General features: G+C 46.9%; 1 protein-coding gene across 1 annotated transcript in view; it reads right to left on the bottom strand.

Annotated features, from left to right (window-relative positions):
* Positions 1–22599, bottom strand: part of LOC124719073 (serine protease 33-like) — a 177106-nt gene that overhangs the window by 83068 nt on the left and 71439 nt on the right. The window contains exon 3 of the mRNA XM_047244755.1: positions 19424–19530. Coding sequence (XP_047100711.1) covers positions 19424–19530 — 107 coding nt within the window. The remainder of the gene's footprint in view (positions 1–19423; positions 19531–22599) is intronic.

Genomic DNA, 22599 nt, shown 5'->3' with positions numbered 1-22599 from the left:
ATAGTTTCATGAAGTTCCGGTATGTGGCGCTGCTACGCCTAGCCTTCATAATGTCGTCTGTAGCGGATTTGTGTTACAAGCAGAAAGCTCTCACTGAATTTCTTTTGGCGAAAAACCGCAACATCGTAGATAGTAATAGGCACTTGCAGAATGTCTACGGAGGCCTGGCAATGAACAAAAGCACGGTGAGTCGGTAGGCGACCCGTCTGTCATCATCACAACAACAAGTCACGCAAGCCTGTCATATCTTTCGGTAGCCGGTAGGCTGCACATAGCTGTGACTTCAGCTATGTTCGAACGTGAGGACATTCTCGTTCAAGGTGATCGGCAGATCACAATCAAACACCTCTATGCACAGCTGGACGTCTCCGTTGGCAACGCTCACACTCGTCCGTAAGTTGGGGTACTCGCAAGCGTGTGCCCGTTCGGTTCCTCACTGGAATCCCCCTGTGGGTCCGGGGTAAGAATAGGCCCGAGGTATTCCTGCCTGTCGTAAGAGGCAACTAAAAGGAGTTTCAACTGTTTCGGCCTTCCATGTAATGGTCCCCCTTGGGGTTTGACCTCCATTTTTCAAAATTCTACAGAAGTACGAGTCTTTTGGGGAAGGACACCTTACGTGGTGTATCACTGGTCCTCCGTGCACTAAGACCTTAGCACTCACCATTGTAACGGCGTTGTAACCATACCCACTATTCATCAAATTGGGCGTAAACGCCTGATGGGTTGTACAAGTTACGCCCATAGTGCGTCCCCATCTGCACCTACGATCATGATGGACTTTCCATGGCACCCAAAATCCAGCACGGTAGCCAGCCCGTTGTGGTGGGGTCGTCATGTACCCTCTAGGTTGTAGCCCCCTGACAACACAGGGATCGTACTGCCGATACCTGAGCTGCACCCTCCCCACGTCGGCCAAGGAGTAGATGCCCGTCTCCTTGGGGCATCAGGACTCCCGGCAACGGTCATCCTGCCAGGTGGCCCTTGCTGAGGCTGGGTGGCACCCGTGGGGAGAGCCCCTGGTCGGAGTGGGTGGTATCGGGGCGGACGTTTCGCAGATGAAACGTCAACATGTATCAGGTCGCTCTGCGGCTGAGTCTTTCAAAAAGAAAAGTACTGTCTGTGGTTCTGGTTCTCCTGCTCTTTCCCCCTTGGCCACTCCCTGGGAGGAAGGACAGGCCCGCCAGCTTGGGGCGAAGTACTTCCCCCGCTATTTGGTCTGTTCTCGGACCGATGGGGGATTTTCGCCACCTCCAAGCCCATGTTCTTTGTTCACACATCGAGGACATCTTCGGGGAAATCGAGGCTCTCAGCAAAATGCGTTCAGGGTCCGTTCTTATAAAGACCACCTCCGCCACACAGTCGGCGGCGCTCCAGGCGTGCGACCGACTAGGGGACATCCCAGTGTCCATTGTCCTGCATCTGGCACTGAATAGGACATAGGGGGTTATTTTTCATTGGGACCTCCTGCTGCAATCTGATGAGGAGCTCAGGGCCAACCTGGAGCGCCGAGGCGTGCATTTCGTCCGGCGAGTCCAGCGCGGCCCCAGAGACCATTGCATCGACACTGGGGCCTTTATCCTCGCCTTCAAGGGGGACGTTCTCCCAGAGAAGGTACAGGTGATGTGCTACCGGTGCGACGTGCGACCTTACGTCCCTGCGCTGTTTTCGGTGTTTGTGCTTTGGGCACATGTCATCACGGTGTGAGGCTGAGCCCCTTTGTGGCGATTGTGGACATCCTCTTCATGAAGAACATACATGCACCCCACCACCTTGGTGCGTTAATTGCCTGGCATCCACTCTCCTAGATCCTTAGACTGCCCTGCGTATCAGGAGGAGAAGAAGATTCAAGAACTCAAAACTTTGGATCGTCTCTCTTATTCTGCGACCAGGAAGAAGTATGACTGCCTCCACCCCGTGACGTTGACCACTTCGTTTGCCTCAGTCGTGTCCACTCCTTCCACGGTATCTTCACCCCTATCCTGTCCCCCCTCCACCTCCTCCCCCCATCCGGGGTCTATGCCTCCACCTCCCAAATCCCTCCCTTCCAAATCCTCCTCCCCCACGGCCCCTGCCCCCTCTGCCCCAGGGGCCACCCTTCCTCCTCCTTCCCCCTTCCCCCCCCCCCCCCCCCCCCGCCGCCTGAGAAGCGATCCTCTTCTCAGGCGTCCATCGGGGAAATGTTCCAGACCCCAGGTTCCGAGGTCCGGCATTCCAAAACGGACCCCGCACTTCTGGACCTTCTTCGGGTCCAGCCCACCATCCCTGTGCCTCCTTGGACTTCCAAGAAGGCCTCTAAGAAGAAGTCTCTAGCCCCCTCTCCACCCCGGCGCGTTTCGTCTGACGCTCCATCCGTGAGTCGCTGCTCCTGGCCGTCCTCAGTTTGGCCGGGACGCTCTGCTGCCAGGCGCTCAGCTGGCCTCTCGTCGGCAAATGATGCTGCCCCTCCTACACAACCCGGGACAGTGGCCGCAGCTGGCGACGACTCGATGGAACAGGATCCGCCTCCCCGCCGGTTGTAGCGTTGTTCCCTCGAAACCTGGCCCTCCGCAGCCGTCGAGGTGACCAGCTCTTCCCCCGTCTCGTTCCCCCTCTTTTTTGACTAGCCATGGCCTTGTTACATTGGAACATAAGAGGTATTCGATCTAATCGGGAGGAATTACAACTGCTCCTCCGCCTGCACTGTCCGCTCGTCCTTGGTCTCCAGGAAACCAAGTTGTGTCCGACTGACCGTATTGCCTTTACCCACTATACCTCGGAGCGGTATGACCTCACCCCTGTGGACGGTATCCCAGCTCATGGTGGGGTCATGTTGCTCGTTCGGGACGATGTCTATTACCGTCCCATCCCATTGACCACCCCACTCCAAGCAATAGCTGTCTGTATTACTCTTTCTGCTTTTACTTTTTCAGTTTGTACCATCTACACTCCACTGTCATCCGCAGTTAGTCAGGCTGACATGATGCACCTGATTGTTCAGCTTCCTCCGCCGTTTTTATTGTTTGGCGACTTCAATGCCCATCATCTCCTTTGGGGCTCTCCTGCATCCTGTCAAAGAGGCTCACTCTTGGCGGATGTCTTCAACCATCTCAATCTTGTCTGCCTCAATACTGGTGCCCCGACTTTCCTCTCGGACTCTACTCATACCTACTCCCACTGGGACCTCTCGATCTGTTCTACCACTCTTGCCCGTCGCTTCGAGTGGTATGTCCTTTCTGACACCTATTCGAGCGACCACTTCCCCTGTGTCATTCGTCTCCTGCACCACACCCCATCCCCATGTCCTTCGAGCTGGAACATACCGAAAGCTGACTGGGGACTTTACTCCTCCCTGGCGACCTTTCCGGACCACGATTTTCTCAGTTGTGACAGTCAGGTCGAATACCTCACGGCTGTTATCGTCAATGCTGCCGAACGTTCCATTCCTCATACTACCTCTTCACGTCGCGTTTCCGTCCCCTGGTGGAATGAGGCTTGTAGAGACGCTATCCGTGCTCGACGACGTGCTTTACGCACCTTTCGCCGCCATCCTACGTTGGCGAATTGTATTGGATACAAACGACTCCAAGCGCAATGCCGTAGAGTCATCAAAGACAGCAAAAAAGCTTGTTGGGCCTCTTTCACCAGCTCCTTTAACAGTTTTACTCCATCTTCTGTCGTTTGGGGTGGCCTGCGCCGGCTGTCGGGCATTAAGCCCACTCCTCAGTACCTGGCCTGACCTCAGGTAATGAGGTCCTTGTTGATCCTGTGGCTGTCTCCAACGCCTTCGGCCGGTTTTTCGCGGAGGTTTCAAGCTCCGCCTATTACCACCCTGCCTTCCTTCCCAGGAAAGAGGCAGAAGAGCCTCGGCGACCTTCCTTCCACTCGCTGAATCTGGAAACTTATAATGCCCCCTTTACTATGCGGGAACTCGAACGTGCTCTTGCACTGTCCCGGTCCTCTGCTCCAGGGCCAGATGCCATTCACGTTCAGATGCTGGCACACCTTTCTCTGGCGGGCAAAAGTTTCCTTCTTCGTACCTACAATCGCGTCTGGATCGAAGGTCAGGTCCCCATGCATTGGCGTGACGCCGTCGTTGTTCCTATACCCAAACCCGGGAAGGATAGACACCTTCCTTCTAGTTACCGCCCCATTTCTCTTACAAGCTGTCTGTAAGGTGATGGAGCGCATGGTTAACGCTCGGTTAGTCTGGATTCTTGAATCTCAACGGCTACTTACCAATGTCCAATGCGGCTTTCGTCGCCGCCGCTCCGCTGTTGACCACCTTGTGACCTTGTCGACATTCATCATGAACAACTTTTTGCGAAGGCGCCAAACGGTAGCTGTGTTCTTCGATTTGGAGAAGGCTTATGATACCTGTTGGAGAGGAGGTATCCTCCGCACTATGCACAGGTGGGGCCTATGCGGTCGCCTGCCCCATTTTATTGATTCCTTTTTAACGGATCGAAAGTTTAGGGTACATGTGGGTTCCGTATTCTCCGACTTCTTCCTCCAGGAGAACGGAGTGCCTCAGGGCTCCGTCTTGAGCGTAGCCCTTTTTGCCATCGCGATCAATCCAATTATGGATTGTATTCCACCTAATGTCTCAGGCTCTCTCTTTGTCGATGACTTCGCGATCTACTGCAGTGCCCAGAGAACATGCCTCCTGGAGCGCTGCCTTCAGCGTTGTCTAGACAGCCTCTACTCATGGAGCGTGGCAAATGGCTTCCAGTTCTCTGAAGAGAAGACAGTTTGTATCAACTTTTGGCGATATAAAGCGTTCCTTCCGCCATCCTTACATCTCGGTCCTGTTGTTCTCCCATTCGTGGAAACAACTAAGTTTCTAGGGCTCACGTTGGACAGGAAACTGTGTTGGTCTCCACATGTCTCTTATTTGGCGGCCCGTTGTACACGTTCCCTTAATGTCCTCAGAGTTCTTAGCGGTTCATCTTGGGGAGCGGATCGTACTGTCCTGCTTTGCTTGTATCGGTCCATTGTCCGATCGAAGCTGGATTATGGGAGCTTCGTCTACTCGTCCGCTCGGCCATCCCTCTTACGCCGGCTCAACTCCATCCACCATCGGGGGATACGTCTTGCGACCGGAGCCTTCTACACTAATCCTGTGGAGACTCTTTATGCTGAACCTGCCGAATTACCATTGACCTACCGGCGCGACGTACTGCTGTGTCGGTATGTCTGCCGGCTGTTGTCTATGCCCGACCACCCCTCTTACCAGTCCTTCTTCGCCGATTCTCTCGACCGTCAGTACGGGTTGTATGTGCCTGCCCTGCTGCCCCCCGGAGTCCGCTTCCGTCGCCTGCTTCGACATTTGGATTTTGCCCTCCCTACCACCTTCAGGGAGGGTGAGAGCCCGACACCACCTTGGGGTCCAGGCTCCGGTTCATATTTATCTCGACCTCAGCTCACTCCCGAAGGAGGGTACTCCGGCTGCAGTGTATTGCTCACGGTTTGTCGAACTTCGTGCTCGACTTGCCAGTCACACCTTTATTTACACCGATGGCTCCAAAACTGACGACGGTGTCGGCTGTGCCTTTGTTGTCGGGGCCGCCACCTTTAAATACCGGCTCCTCGACCAATGTTCGAGCTTTACGGCCGAGCTTTTTGCTCTCCATCAGGCCGTTCAGTATGCCCGCCGCCACCGCCATTCATCGTATGTACTCTGCTCTGATTACCTCAGTGCTCTTCAGAGCCTTCGAGCTCCCTATCCGGTCCATCCCTTGGTGCATCCCATTGTGTCCCGTCATCTGACGTTCGTGGGGTTGTTTGTAAGAGGCTTGTATCGTTGTGGTGGGATGATGGGTCATCCCTCCAAGGAAACAAGCTCCAGGCAGTAAAACCGCTCCCAACTGCTTGGACAACCTCCTCCCAACCATCTCGGCGAGAAGAGGTCCTTCTGTCCAGGTTGCGGATTGGGCATTGCCGGTTTAGCCACCGCTACCTGCTCTCCAGTGATCCAGCCCCGCAGTGCCCTTGTGGTCAAGCGTTAACAGTGCGCCATGTTTTATTGTCGTGTCCCCGCTTTAGTCAATCTCGTGTTGTCCTGTCCCTGCCATCTACTTTACCGGATATTTTAGCTGATGACGCTCGAGCAGCTGCTCGTGTTCTGCGTTTTATAACTTTGACTGGCTTGTCCAAAGACATCTAACCTTTTTACTTATTTTATCTGCATCTTTGTCAGGACTTTCTGGTGTCCCCCCCCTCCCCTTGAGTTTTACTAGATTCCATGTGCTCTAACAACAGTGACTGGGCGCTAATGACCTCAGTAGTCGAGCGCCCTTAAACCCCACCATAAAAAAACTCCTCACTGGAAGACCATAAACAGCAACAAAGGTTCACCTTGCTTTCCGAATCCGCTTACCCTCCCCTGCAACAATCCTTTACCAGGTGATTTCTTTTCCTCACCTCCACGCCCATACTGAGCACCTCTGCGTATCTTACACTTCCCGTAAGTCGACTGCAATAAGCACACTGTTTCCCCCCTGATTACCAAATGGTTCAAATGGCTCTAAGCACCGTAGGACTTTACATCTGAGGTCATCAGTCCCCTAGAACTTAGAACTACTTAAACCTAAGGAACCTAAGGACATCACACACATCCATGCCCGAGGGAGGATTTGAACCTGCGACCGTAGCGGTCGGGCGGTTCCAGACTGTAGCGCCTAGAACCGCTCGGCCTCCCTGGCCGGCGCAACAAGGGACCACCTGTGCGGAATTGCTTGCGTGTTAAGAGGCTGATCGTGACAACTTTTTGTCCAACATCGTCAAAGGCGATGAAACATGAGTTCATCATCTCGAAGCGGAAAAGAAACGGCAATACATGGAGTGACACCAAACCGCCTCTCCGCTGAAGAAAAAATTCAAATGTGCACCCTCTGCTGGCAAAATTATGGCGAAGGTATTCTGAGACTATCAACTCTGAAGTGTACTCTGTACTCTCAAGAAACTGAAGAAACGACCTCAGCCTGTTCGTCGCCACTAAAGTGCAAACGCACTTCTCCGTGACAACGCAAGGGCTCACACAAACTGAGGAGCTCAGAAAACTGCAATGGACTGTTCTTCCTCATCCATCCTACAGCTCGGATCTCGCACCTTCCGGCTTCCATCAGTTTGTCCCAGTGAAGGATGCACTCCGCGGGAAGCAGTACGTGGATCAGGGGAGGTTATTAATGGAGCTAGACGTCGGCTCCGACGTCGACCAGTAGAGTGGAACCAGGCGGGCAAACAAGTCGTCCCAGTAAGGTGGCGTAAAGCCGTCGCATTGAACAAAAATTATGTTGAAAAACAAGGTTTTAGTAGGCAAAAGAATGGAGAATATATAGTGTACTGTAATCCTGAATAACACTAACCTCCGTCCAGAAAAAAAATGTCGCATTACTTATTGAACTCCCTCATATAACTTGGCTTCCTCCCCGATTTTTGCCTTCACGACTTAGGAGTTTAATTTTCTACAGTTAGGGACTCCGGGCAGGCCAGTCCACTTCAGGAATGTTACTGTCCACTAACCTATGCCTCACAGATGTTCCTTAATGAGACGGTGCATTGTCATACTGAAACAAACGGAGATCCTCTCCGAATTGTTCTACTATACACAGTACACAATGCTCCAAGATGTGTTCATATCCTTTCGCATTTAGCGTTTACTCAAATGCGATAAGGGGACCACACCGTAACCACAAAAAACACAAAACCCTAACACCACCTCCTCTGTACTTGACTGCTGGCACTACACGTGATGGTAGGTAACCTCCAGGGGTTCGCTGAACCCAACCTTTAAATCGGACTCCCACAGGGCACAGCGTGCTTAATCACTCCAGTCACCCATTTCCAGTCAGCCACTGTCCATTGGCGTCGCTATTTAGACCAACTCGAGCGTCGCATTGCGTTGCCTACTGAAACATGTACACTCGTAAACAATGTGCGCTCACATTGTGCTACTATTAATTTCTGATACTGATTCGTTCCATGACCATGGAGATTGGTTCCTGAGTGTGATTATACAGAACTAGACTCGTCTAAATAAAGAAATAAGTTTGTGCAGCATTTTTATGACAGTACTTCATTATGGGTAGCTGTATCATCAGCAAAAATTTGTGGTTACTGTTAATATTGTCTGCCAGGTTAGACCAGGACAAGAAGAGAGTCTATTTGGGAGGGTCGCACTTTCGGTTACCACAAGCGACCATTAGATGGTGCTAGTGACATATAGCGGCACTTCCGTTGTCACTCGCGTTGCTAAAGAAAAGGTGATGGAGAGAATGGCCGTGTATTTCGCATACAGCCAATATTTACAGAAACAGTGCTGTCGAAAAATTGAAATTTCGCGCGAAGGCGTTAGTTGGTTGATTTCTTACAGCTTTCACGACGGACAAAACTCGATAACTGTGCCTAGAATCGCTTCATTCAAATTCTGGTAGCCAATCACTTTAGGAAAGGCTATTCACCGTTGCTTTTCAGGATTTTTTCGTCGTACTGTTTCCGTCTGAGGCATACGTTTCGAAGTTCACCCAAACTCAGTAGTAGTTGCATAAAACAGCGATGTTATATTTGCAACAAGGTTGAAGAGAAGGTTGAGGGAGTTAGAGGCATACCGAAGTCCGCAGTATACTCGTTTTTGCATGGACGATTAGCTGCGAAAAATATCTGTTACAGATGCATTCTGCCTAATCTCACCGAAGTTCAAACTCAGCCTCTTCTCCACTTGTGTAAGGAAATGGTCAAAACTTCCACCGAGGAATCGGAAATACGAGTATTTATATAACAATGTAACTGGAGATGAGCGTTAGATAAACTCGTACGAGCCGGAAAGTAAGCAGTAATGAACTGATTAATTCGCAGTCGTTTCGTCCACAGTCATGTAAAATTTTGTAAATGATGTCATAGTTAACTTTCACTGCGAAAGTTACTTTTTGGCACTATCGTAACTTCGACTCAACATCTGAACGACGATGACTTATATACACGTCAGACGAGTTTTAGATTTTGATATGTGCTGAAGTACATTGTAGCACTTGATAATGGCGGAAAATGCAGTAATGCAAACAAATAACTTTTACAGTCAAAGGCGAGTATGACGTCATTTGCAAAAGGAACCTACTGCTTGCGTGTGCCAAGATCAACCGAAACCAACAGATGTCGTTCGTTCGCGAAGCCCTTGCAATAAAATAATCTCTTTTTCCTTTAGTTACACTGGACATGTCGAGATCATTTCTTTAGAGCAGTGGTTCCCAATCTGTCTTAGGCCGTCACTACTAAGTGCAATCGGACATTAGGTAGTACCTCCGCCTTCCCCTCCCCATGTCGTCTGTTGCGCCCCCGCCCCCCCCCCTCTCTCCCCCACATTATCACCAACTTTAGCACCTAACTAAACGGTAGAATGGAAGATTTTTCTTGATCACTTTTATTCCCAAAGTGATGAAATAAGAATGATATTTAGTTTGTGTGAGTGAGTGTGTGTGTGTGTGTGTGTGTGTGTGTGTGTTAGAGTGAATGACAAAGGAATTCGTAGTGCATCGTAAGTGCTGCCCACAATTCCTTCTCAGATAAGAAAGCTGACTATCCACAGTGAGGGTACACACTTGTTACAAAACATACTCCCCCTGCATTACACTCTCTCCATTGCGGCACTTGCTTGACCTGCACACTGCAACCCCATTTAAAATCAAACAAGGCAAAATGTGCGCACTTTAGTTACTGTTCGTAAATTACTTGAATGCGGCACTCCTTAATTCCGAACTGGCAGGAACTGGAAGACTTTAGGCTATTAATGCTTTGTGTTTGACGACGGCTGCTAATAGTATTAGTAATAATAATAATAATAATAATAATAATAATATGGTTACTACAGATATTGGAAATATACAAAGTAGATCCTAAATTGATACAGTTTCTAAACATAGTAATGAAAAACTGGAAAACCACACTTAATATCCAAACAAATTCAGATAACATCACATCACAGCCAATACAGATTAAGCGTGGAATATACCAAGGAGACTCATTAAGTCCTTTCTGGTTCTGTCTTGCTCTGAACCCACTATCCAACATGCTAAATAATACAAATTATGGATATAATATTACTGGAACATACCCACACAAAATCACACATTTGCTATACATGGATGATCTAAAACTACTGGCAGCAACCAATCAACAACTCAACCAATTACTAAAGATAACAGAAGTATTCAGCAATGATATAAATATGGCTTTTGGAACAGACAAATGTAAGAAAAATAGCATAGTCAAGGGAAAACACACTAAACAAGAAGATTACATATTGAATAACCACAGTGACTCCATAGAAGCGATGGAAAAAACAGGTGCCTATAAATATCTAGGATACAGACAAAAAATAGGAATAGATAATACAAATATTAAAGAAGAACTAAAAGAAAAATATAGACAAAGGCTAACAAAAATACTGAAAACAGAATTGACAGCAAGAAACAAGACAAAAGCTATAAATACTTACGCTATACCAATATTGACCTACTCATTTGGAGTAGTGAAATGGAGTAACACAGACCTAGAAGCACTCAATACACTTACACGTTCACAATGCCACAAATATAGAATACATCACATACATTCAGCAACAGAAAGATTCACATTAAGCAGAAAGGAAGGAGGAAGGGGATTCATCGACATAAAAAACCTACATTATGGACAGGTAGACAATTTAAGAAAATTCTTTCTAGAACGAGCAGAAACTAGCAAAATACACAAAGCAATCACTCATATAAATACATCGGCTACACCACTGCAATTTCATAACCACCTTTACAACCCTTTAGATCGTGTAACATCAGCAGATACGAAGAAAGTAAATTGGAAAAAGAAAACACTGCATGGCAAGCACCCGTATCATCTAACACAGCCACACATCGATCAAGATGCATCCAACACATGGCTAAGAAAAGGCAATATATACAGTGAGACAGAAGGATTCATGATTGCAATACAGGATCAAACAATAAACACCAGATATTACAGCAAGCATATTATTAAAGATCCCAATACCACAACAGATAAATGCAGACTTTGCAAACAACAAATAGAAACAGTAGATCACATCACAAGTGGATGTACAATACTAGCAAATACAGAATACCCCAGAAGACATGACAATGTAGCAAAAATAATACATCAACAGCTTGCCTTACAACATAAACTTATAAAACAACACGTTCCCACATACAAGTATGCACCACAAAATGTACTGGAGAATGATGAATACAAATTATACTGGAACAGAACCATTACAACAGATAAAACAACACCACATAAGAAACCTGACATCATACTCACCAATAAAAAGAAGAAATTAACACAACTAATCGAAATATCCATACCCAATACAACAAATATACAAAAGAAAACAGGAGAAAAAATTGAAAAATACATCCAACTGGCTGAGGAAGTCAAGGACATGTGGCATCAGAATAAAGTTGACATCATACCAATCATACTATCAACTACAGGAGTCATACCACACAATATCCACCATTACATCAATACAATACAGCTACATCCAAACTTATATATACAATTACAGAAATCCGTAATTATTGATACATGTTAAATTACCCGAAAGTTCCTAAATGCAATATAACATATACCGTACAGTTAAAAGGAAGTGACGCTTGATCAAGGTCCGCATCACGTCCCATTTTTAACCAGACTTAACGTCTGAGAAAGTAAAGAAATAATAATAATAATAATAATAATAATAATAAATAATAATAATTCCCGTGGAGGCCCGGGAAAAGAATAGGCCTCCGGTATGTTCTGCCAGTCGTAAAAGGCAACGAAAAGAACAAACCACTAATAGGGCTAACCCCCCTTTTAGTGTGATTAGTTGGTTCAGGACAGAACTAAAGAAGCTTCGGACAAGCGCCGTCATGGTCGGGGACGACGCTTGAACCCTATGCCCGCCCAAAATGGTAACGACACTGCTATCCAACTGGAAAATGATTCAAATCCAAATAGAGGTGTTTTGCAGGATATGCTTCCTGCAACCACTCTAGAAGGAAAACAAAGACAGAGGATGAGATGGTCAGATGAAGTTAATCGACACCTCATGTTCTGTTATTACCAAGCAACAAAGCTAGGAACCAACACAACTGGACACAGATCACAAGTATACACAACATTTATTACCAGATACCCAGAATTAAAATTTTTAACAGAACAACGACTAGCTGATCAGATCCGTGTAATAATCAAAAATAACAGGATACCCCAGTCAGAATTAGAAAACATCAAACAACAAGTACAACAAATACTGGAACAAAATAATGTGCAATCAGAAGAAGAAGAAAACACAGTAATGGACTCAAACATCCCAGAGCAAACAAACAAAGAACAACACGCATCAATTAAACAGTCAGAGGAAAACGAAATCTTAAGACAGCCACCAGAACAAGCACAAATAGAACACGAAGTGACACACATGTTAGATATAGAAGAAAAATTTCAGCTGACATATATAGAATACAAAGACACAAATACAGACAAATTAGGCCATTCATGCATAGACCGCCAAATAACCCATAAGTCGAAACAACAATAAAAACTATAAACAAAATCATACACAACAAAATAAATGAAAATACAACTATGGAAGAGTTACAACTACTGGTTTATATAGGAGCACTCACTACACTAAATATACACACTAGGCAGAGATCAGAACCAACCAACACACAGAAGAAACCCACAAAACCAGCATGGCAACACAGGCTACAGATCAGAATAGAAAAACTGAGAAAAGACATCGGACAGCTAACATAATTTATAAGAAATGAAATGTCAGAAAAAAACGAAAAAGGTTAGGTAAAATCTCACAACAAGAAGTGATAGAGCAATTAGATGAAAAGAAGCATAAATTACAAGCATTGGCCAAACGACTTAGAAGATACAAAAAAAGTAAAGATAGAAGGAAACAAAACCAAACATTCAACACAAACCAAAAGAAATTTTATCAGACGATAGATAACACACACATTAAAATAGACAATCCACCAAACATAACAGACATGGAACACTTCTAGAGCAACATATGGTCAAACCCGGTACAACATAACAGGCATGCACGGTGGATACAAGCAGAAACAGATACGTACAAGATGATACCACAAATGCCTGAAGTGATAATTTTGCAACATGAAGTCACCCAAGCAATTAATTCTACTCACAATTGGAAAGCACCTGGAAAAGATAAAATAGCAAATTTCTGGCTAAAGAAATTCACCTCAACACGTTCACATCTAACTAAATTATTTAACAGTTACATTGCAGACCCATACACATTCCCTGATACACTTACACATGGAATAACTTATCTGAAACCTAAAGATCAAGCAGACACAGCAAACCCAGCTAAATATCGTCCCATAACATGCCTACCAACAATATACAAAATATTAACTTCAGTCATTACACAGAAATTAATGACACATACAACACAGAACAAAATTATAAATGAAGAACAAAAAGGCTGTTGCAAAGGAGCACGAGGATGTAAAGAGCAACTGATAATAGATGCAGAGGTGACATATCAAGCTAAAACTAAAGAAAGGTCGCTACAATATCATACATTGATTACCAAAAAGCTTTTGATAGTGTACCCCACTCATGGTTACTACAAATATTGGAAATATACAAAGTAGATCCTAAATTGATACAGTTCCTAAACATAGTAATAAAAATTGGAAAACCACACTTAATATCCAAACAAATTCAAATAATATCACATCACAGCCAATACAGATTAAGCGTGGAATATACCAAGGAAACTCATTAAGTCCTTTCTGGTTCGTCCACAGCAGCCGGCTATTACTATCAGTTCCACACATGTGGTGCAAGTGTTTCTTTCTTTTTATGTTGTCATTGTACACTCCTGGAAATTGAAATAAGAACACCGTGAATTCATTGTCCCAGGAAGGGGAAACTTTATTGACACATTCCTGGGGTCAGATACATCACATGATCACACTGACAGAACCACAGGCACATAGACACAGGCAACAGAGCATGCACAATGTCGGCACTAGTACAGTGTATATCCACCTTTCGCAGCAATGCAGGCTGCTATTCTCCCATGGAGACGATCGTAGAGATGCTGGATGTAGTCCTGTGGAACGGCTTGCCATGCCATTTCGACCTGGCGCCTCAGTTGGACCAGCGTTCGTGCTGGACGTGCAGACCGCGTGAGACGACGCTTCATCCAGTCCCAAACATGCTCAATGGGGGACAGATCCGGAGATCTTGCTGGCCAGGGTAGTTGACTTACACCTTCTAGAGCACGTTGGGTGGCACGGGATACATGCGGACGTGCATTATCCTGTTGGAACAGCAAGTTCCCTTGCCGGTCTAGGAATGGTAGAACGATGGGTTCGATGACGGTTTGGATGTACCGTGCACCATTCAGTGTCCCCTCGACGATCACCAGTGGTGTACGGCCAGTGTAGGAGATCGCTCCCCACACCATGATGCCGGGTGTTGGCCCTGTGTGCCTCGGTCGTATGCAGTCCTGATTGTGGCGCTCACCTGCACGGCGCCAAACACGCATACGACCATCATTGGCACCAAGGCAGAAGCGACTCTCATCGCTGAAGACGACACGTCTCCATTCGTCCCTCCATTCACGCCTGTCGCGACACCACTGGAGGCGGGCTGCACGATGTTGGGGCGTGAGCGGAAGACGGCCTAACGGTGTGCGGGACCGTAGCCCAGCTTCATGGAGACGGTTGCGAATGGTCCTCGCCGATACCCCAGGAGCAACAGTGTCCCTAATTTGCTGGGAAGTGGCGGTGCGGTCCCCTACGGCACTGCGTAGGATCCTACGGTCTTGGCGTGCATCCGTGCGACGCTGCGGTCCGGTCCCAGGTCGACGGGCACGTGCACCTTCCGCCGACCACTGGCGACAACATCGATGTACTGTGGAGACCTCACGCCCCACGTGTTGAGCAATTCGGCGGTACGTCCATCCGGCCTCCCGCATGCCCACTATACGCCCTCGCTCAAAGTCCGTCAACTGCACATACGGTTCACGTCCACGCTGTCGCGGCATGCTAAAAGTGTTAAAGACTGCGATGGAGCTCCGTATGCCACGGCAAACTGGCTGACACTGACGGCGGCGGTGCACAAATGCTGCGCAGCTAGCGCCATTCGACGGCCAACACCGCGGTTCCTGGTGTGTCCGCTGTGCCGTGCGTGTGATCATTGCTTGTACAGCCCTCTCGCAGTGTCCGGAGCAAGTATGGTGGGTCTGACACACTGGTGTCAATGTGTTCTTTTTTCCATTTCCAGGAGTGTATATTATGTGAAACTACAGATGTACTCTATAGGTTTACTACGTTCAAAGAAAAGAAGCGAAAGCAGATGCCAAGAGAACACTGCTGTAAAATCCGAACTGCACTTTTACATGTTATGAACGCGTTGTCCCATATCACAAATTCACGCATATGTTATGAATATGTCGTCCCATATCACACATTCACGCATAATACGTAGTAGTAGAAGCGTTACACCACACTTGAGAGTATAAGTTACAATAAGTGTTACCCGACAGCTCCACCCTCACGTCAGTACTTCTGTTATGGTGAGTGATCTTGAGTAAGCAGGCTAGTGCACGTGCAATAACGGCAGCTGCTCCCACCTGTCAGCGTCTTTGGGTAAGCATAGCTCGTGATGTCTCCGCCCCCACACCCCTCTGCTCCAATCACACCAACGCACGATGCGACAATACACGCAGCGTCAATGCCGAGCGGTGTGTGCAGAGGGGTGCGGCCACGAGTGCACAACTATGCATCGTGCTGCTGAAGTAGCTGTACATTACACAATGTCTACATTATGCAACATCGTTAATAATTTTTAACGTGGTTTTGTTGACTGATGTGAAAACAGATGTTCCATTCCCTGCTTCACGCTCTTCTTAGAGGTCGAATTTTTATTATTTATATATTATCTACTTTTTTAAGTAGCCAGTGTTCTTCCTCGAGTTATAAGCTGTCCTAGCCCCATACGAAATGTCTTTGAATTCGGTTAAGCAGTTTCGTCATGAAAAGGTAACAAACACACTTTCGCATTTATATGTAGGCGATTCAAATGAAAACCCTAAAAACGCTATAACATTTTTAACTGTATCAGTGAACAATAACCTTACATGTAATTTTTCGACATAGTGTCCCTGATGTAGGACCGCTTCGGAAGTGCATTAATACCACAATGAAAGAAGTCTTTTGGTTGTGTGTGTAGCCATTCGTGCACCGCAGTTTCCACCTCTTGGTCACTCCTAAAATGCCCGCCTCCCATTGCTCCTGTGACTGCACTGAACAGATGGAGGTGACTAGGAGCGAGGTCTGATGAATAAGGAGGAGCTATCACACTTTGAAATTTAATTCCCTGAATAGTCGATCTGTCTTACAGGCAGTGTGCGATCGAGCATTGTCATGCTCTAGCAATACTCTGAATTCGGAATTCCTTGCCCTTTACCCATGATTTCAGGATAAAGCTAATTTTTCAGATATCTGAACGAGAAATGAGGGTTAGTGTAACTCTCTTTTCCATGTAATGCTTTTAAATTACTCCATTTGCATCCCAGAAGAGAATGAGAGTGACTTCTCCAGCAGACGGTTGAGTGCAGAATTTTTTTGGTTTTGGCAATGAGCTGTGGCGCCATTCCTTTGCTTGACCTTTTCGTCCCCAGTTGATAATAGTGGACCCAAATCTCACCGCTTGTAACAGTTTTTACCAGAAATGCATCACCTTGGAAGTGGAAACGAAGCAAAATTTCTTTACAGGCACTGACGCGATCATCTTTAGATTCGGCAGTCTGTCGATGTGGTACCCATCTTGCACAGCCGGCTGCTATGGCCAAGCAGCTCTAGGCGCTTCAGTCCGGAACCACGCGGCTGCTACAGTGACAGGTTAGAATCCTGCCTCGGGTATGGATGTGTGTTATGTCCTTCGGCTAGTTGGGTTTAAGTACTTCTAAGTCTAGGGGACTGATGACCTCAGATGTTAAGTCCCATAGAGCTTAGAGCCATTTGCACCGTCTTGCAGACACTTAAATGAAGTGCAATACATTGTAAAAAATATACTGCACTGAACCAGTACTAATATTCAAAATTACGGCAATTTCCTTAAGAGATACATGTCCTTTCCCCTTCCCAAGCTCCTCCAGTAATGCAATGTTCTCGTCCGCCACTAAGCAGTGAGGCTGCCCTGGTCTTCAGGCACCATCCACAGAAGTTACACTACTTTTCAACTTCCTGCACAACTCGTAAACTTGCTGGAATAACAACCACGATTCTCTGTATTGCACTGTCGTTCTGTGATGGATTTCTGATGGTTTACACCTTGAGTATACAAAAAGCGCATCACAGATGACTGCTCAATCGTAGAGCATGTTGGCAGTGGGGCGGCCATCTTGTTGTGGACGCTGCTGCCTCCTCCTGCGTTATAGCATCACTCTGCCAACTCTCAGCTATTCTTAACCTTAAGGAACATCGCTGCCACCTACCAAGTCTATCACACAACTTTTCGAAATGTTATGGAACTTTTAGGTTTTTTTTATTTGAATCACCTTCATAATATTAGTACGCTTGTAGCATCAGTCTGCCACCTGTCGGTCATTCTCCACTTCAAGGAACATCATTGCCACCTACAGAGTCTGTTACACAACTTTTGGAAATGTTATGGAACTTATAGGGTTTTCATTACAATCACCCTCGTAATGTTAGTATGCATTCCTATTATACAGGGTGCTACAAAAAGGTACGGCGAAACTTTCAGGAAACATTCCTCACACACAAAGAAAGAGAATATGTTATGTGGACATGTGTCCGGAAACGCTTACTTTCCATGTTAGAGCTCATTTTATTACTTCTCTTCAAATCACATTAATCATGGAATGGAAACACACAGCAACAGAACGTACCAGCGTGACTTCAAACACTTTGTTACAGCAAATGTTCAAAATGTCCTCCGTTAGCGAGGATACATGCATCCACCCTCCGTCGCATGGAATCCCTGATGCGCTGATGCAGCCCTGGAGAATGGCGTATTGTATTACAGCCGTCCACAATACGAGCACGAAGAGTCTCTACATTTGGTACCGGGGTTGCGTAGACAAGAGCTTTCAAATGCCCCCATAAATGAAAGTCAAGAGGGTTGAGGTCAGGAGAGCGTGGAGGCCATGGAATTGGTCCGCCTCTACCAATCCATCGGTCACCGAATCTGTGGTTGAGAAGCGTACGAACACTTCGACTGAAATGTGCAGGAGCTCCATCGCGCATGAACTGCATGTTGTGTCGTACTTGTAAAGGCACGTTCTAGCAGCACAGGTAGAGTATCCCGTATGAAACCATGATAACGTGCTCCATTGAGCGTAGGTGGAAGAACATGGGACCCAATCAAGACATCACCAACAATGCCTGCTCAAACGTTCACAGAAAATCTGTGTTGATATCGTGATTGCACAATTGCGTGCAGATTCTCGTCAGCTCACACATGTTGATTGTGAAAATTTACAATTTGATCACGTTGGAATCAAGCCTCATCCGTAAAGAGAACATTTGCACTGAAATGAGGATTGACACATTGATGGATGAACCATTCGCAGAAGTGTACCCGTGGAGGCCAATCAGCTGCTGATAGTGCCTGCACACGCTGTACACGGTGCGGAAACAACTGGTTCTCCCGTTGCACTCTCCATACAGTGACGTGGTCAACGTTACCTTGTACAGCAGCAACTTCTCTGACGCTGACATTAGGGTTATCGTCAACTGCACGAAGAATTGCCTCATCCATTGCAGGTGTCCTCGTCGTTCTAGGTCTTCCCCAGTCGCGAGTCATAGGCTGGAATGTTCCGTGCTCCCTAAGACGCCGATCAATTGCTTCGAACGTCTTCCTGTTGGGACACCTTCGTTCTGGAAATCTGTCTCGATACAAACGTATCGCGCCACGGCTATTGCCCCGTGCTAATCCATACATCAAATGGGCATCTGCGAACACCGCATTTGTAAACACTGTACTGACTGCAAAACCACATTCGTGATGAACACTAACCTGTTGATGCTACGTACTGATGTGCTTGATGCTAGTACTGTAGAGCAATGAGTCGCATGTCAACACAAGCACCGAAGTCAACATTACCTTCCTTCAATTGCGCCAACTGGCGGTGAATCGAGGAAGTACAGTACATACTGACGAAACTAAAATGAGCTCTAACATGGAAATTAAGTGTTTCCGGACACATGTCCACATAATCTTTTTTTTATTTGTGTGTGAGGAATGTTTCCTGAAAGTTTGGCCGTACCTTTTTGTAACACCCTGTATGGCCAGTAGATACTGTAACTGTAAAAGTGTTCGTTTATTGATACAGGTTAGAGCAGTGACAGGTCTGTAGGGCGAGACTCACTTGTGGATGCAGTGTGCGGCGGTGAGCAGCCACAGCGGGTGGATGAGCACGGCCCCACACCAGTGCGCCAGCAGGCCCAGCTGCGGGTGCAACAGCTGCAGGGACGCCTGCCAAACAACAACAGCAAAATACTAATGTCCAAACAACAACAACAACAGGGTGCGACTATGGAATTTCCAGACGCTCCCTGGTGCTCGTTCCATGAAAACCACACATATGACTAAGAGCACAAGCAACTTTCTTTTTTCCTGCTGTAGCATATACCTGTGTCTGAGAAGTCCTTCTACCCCTAGGTCAAAACGGAATAATTTGTATTGGAGTACTTGTAAGGTGTCAGCTTGAATGAATGTTAATTTTGCACCTTACATGAGATTTTATTCGTCGTAACAAGTAGATGGATAACCCGCCAGGTTAGCTGAAAGCGCTAATGGGCTGCTTTCTGGACTCGGGTACGCGCACCGGCCCAGGATCAAATCCGCGCCGGCCGGTGTGGCCGTGCGGTTAAAGACGCTTCAGTCTGGAACCGCGTGACCGCTACGGTCGCAGGTTCGAATCCTGCCTCGGGCATGGATGTGTGTGATGTCCTTAGGTTAGTTAGGTTTAAGTAGTTCTAGGGGACTGATGACCGCAGGTGTTAAGTCCCATAGTGCTCAGAGCCATTTGAACCAGCACTCACAGGGTGTTTTTGCTGATGTCTGACGAATGTGTAAAGGAGTGGAGAGTCAGATAATTACTTTTAAAAGCAACACTTTCGATCGAAAACAATGCCTACACATTGCTGTCTAGTGTCATTGTGTGGATACGATACAGTATGGGAAGGATGTATGCTGAGCAGAGACGAATGGGAAATTGTTCTAGTGACGATGTGGGACACATTGGGAGAAATCCACTGACGTAAGCGACTTCGGCAGATTATGACCTGACACCTGGGAACGAGCATCTCGAAAAAGCAAAGCTAGTCAGCTGTTCGCGTCCAGCTGTCCCGAGGGTCTACGGAAACAGCTGAAGGACGGTGCAGCACGAGTAGGCGACAAGGTGTTGGGTGTTCATTTCGCATCACAGAATGTGCAGGCCGTAGGGCTGTCCAGTCTGTAAAGCAGGACAGGAAGCAATTTGTGGCAAATCTGACACAGGCGACAGCGCTGGTGTGAGCACAAGTGTTTCAAAGAACACTGTTTGGCAGACATTGCTGACCATGCTGCTCCGCAGCATCCCACTCCTACATGTTCCCATGTTAACACAGTGACATCGTCAGTCACTACTGCACTGGGTATGAGATCATTGTCAGCAGAACTTGCATCAGTGGAAACCCCATCACTGGTCAGATTAATTACGTATTTTGTTACATAGTATCAATGGTTGTGTCTATATTCACAGTCATCCAGGGCAAACACCTTCTCAAAAAATGCACCATGCCACCAGTAGCCCTATTCTGTATTGTCCACACCGTTCGGCTCGATACGGTAGCCTTGGTAGTGACGTCATTTTCGGTCTGGTAGTCGCTGTTGCTATTCTGCACGGTACTGAGGCCAGTTACCGATGGGTCCGCCTGCCGATTTTTCGTCTACTGCCATACACTATGTCTCCCCACACTGTGATACCAGGAATAACACTGCTTTGCCTTTCCAAACCTGTGGAAGAGTACCTCTCTTCAGGTGGCCGCCTTACTCACCAGCAATGGTCATCCGATGTAACATAAAACCGCAATTTATCGATGAACATAATACGACGTCATTCATCAGTAGTCCGTGTTTTCTGATCACGGCAGCACTCCAAACGCAACGTCTTTGTGTTGTGGTGTTAATGGCAGTCTACGCATGGACCATAATTCCACAGTCCAACTGCTGCTAGTCTCCAAGCAGTGGTGCAGGATGACGCAGAATGTTGCAGGGAGTCCTCCGCTCTGGGATGCAAGGTGCGGATGCCAAGGGCTTAAGATGTGCTTGACACATAGTATGGCATTGCTTCACTGTGATAGCTGCCCGCACGTTCCCGTGCGATCCAACATTGGGCTACTGTCACATCCAAATGGCGCACAAATGCAGATATTGCAAGATTCGACCAGCCGGCCAAATGAAGACACACACTGAATAACTTTTCAAGCTTTCTTAGGTGCTGATGTGGCTGTCTCAACTACAAATCATCTCTGCGTTCTTCACAGTGAAAATTCATCAACTAACGCTGCTCACACCCCTTATACTAAGCGATGTAGCACGGTGGTTAGAACACCGAACTCCCATTCAGGAGGATGACGGTTCAAACCAACGTCGGGCCATCCTCATTTAGGTTGTCTGTGATTTCCCTAAATCGCTTCAGGCAAATGCCGGGATGGTTCCTTTGAAAGAGCACGGCCGACTTCCTTCCCCATCCTGCGCTAATTTGATGGGACCAATGACCTCAGTGTTCGAACCCCTCCTCCCCTCCAAATCAGCCCACCAACCAATCACACCCCTTACAGACCCTAATGCGCCTGGTATCAACACTAAACAGGAACATCACTAACGCAGTCTCGTGGACGTTGTGCCTGTCACTGACAATTACAACTTTAATCGTTTACATCAGTCGTTTAGTGCACTAAGCACATCATAACCCCTTTACATCAACGCCTAACATACGAAAAAAAGTAATGGACCTTATGAAACATGATGTGTCATCACACACCATTGGTCGGGGAATAGCAGCGGCCTGAATGCGGAATTAATATCCTACGTGCCATTAAAACCACAACACAAAGGGCTGCGTTTGGCGTGGTGCCGTGACCGGAGAATATGGGCTGTTGATGAATGGTTCTGCCCTACCCCAGATGACCCACGTCAGTGAGCGTGGTGGTCACCTCGGGTGAGGTCCCATTACTTCGAGTGTTTTATTGAAATGGTTCAAATGGTTCTGAGCACTATGGTAGTTGTCCTGAGATCATCAGTCCCCTAGAACTTAGAACTACACTACTGGCCATTAAAGTTGCTACACCAAGAAGAAATGCAGATGAGAAACAGGTGTTCATTGGACAAATATATTATACTAAAATTGACATGTGATTACATATTCACGCAATTTGGGTGCATACATCCCGAGAAATCAGTACCAAGAACAACCACCTCTGGCCGTAATAACGGCCTTGATACGCCTGGGCACTAAGTCAAACAGAGCTTGGATTCAGTGTACAGGTAGAGCTGCCC

The sequence above is a fragment of the Schistocerca piceifrons genome, chromosome 10 (assembly GCF_021461385.2).
Source record: "Schistocerca piceifrons isolate TAMUIC-IGC-003096 chromosome 10, iqSchPice1.1, whole genome shotgun sequence".
Taxonomy (NCBI): Eukaryota; Metazoa; Arthropoda; class Insecta; order Orthoptera; family Acrididae; genus Schistocerca; species Schistocerca piceifrons.
This window is presented reverse-complemented; position numbering and strand designations above follow the sequence as displayed.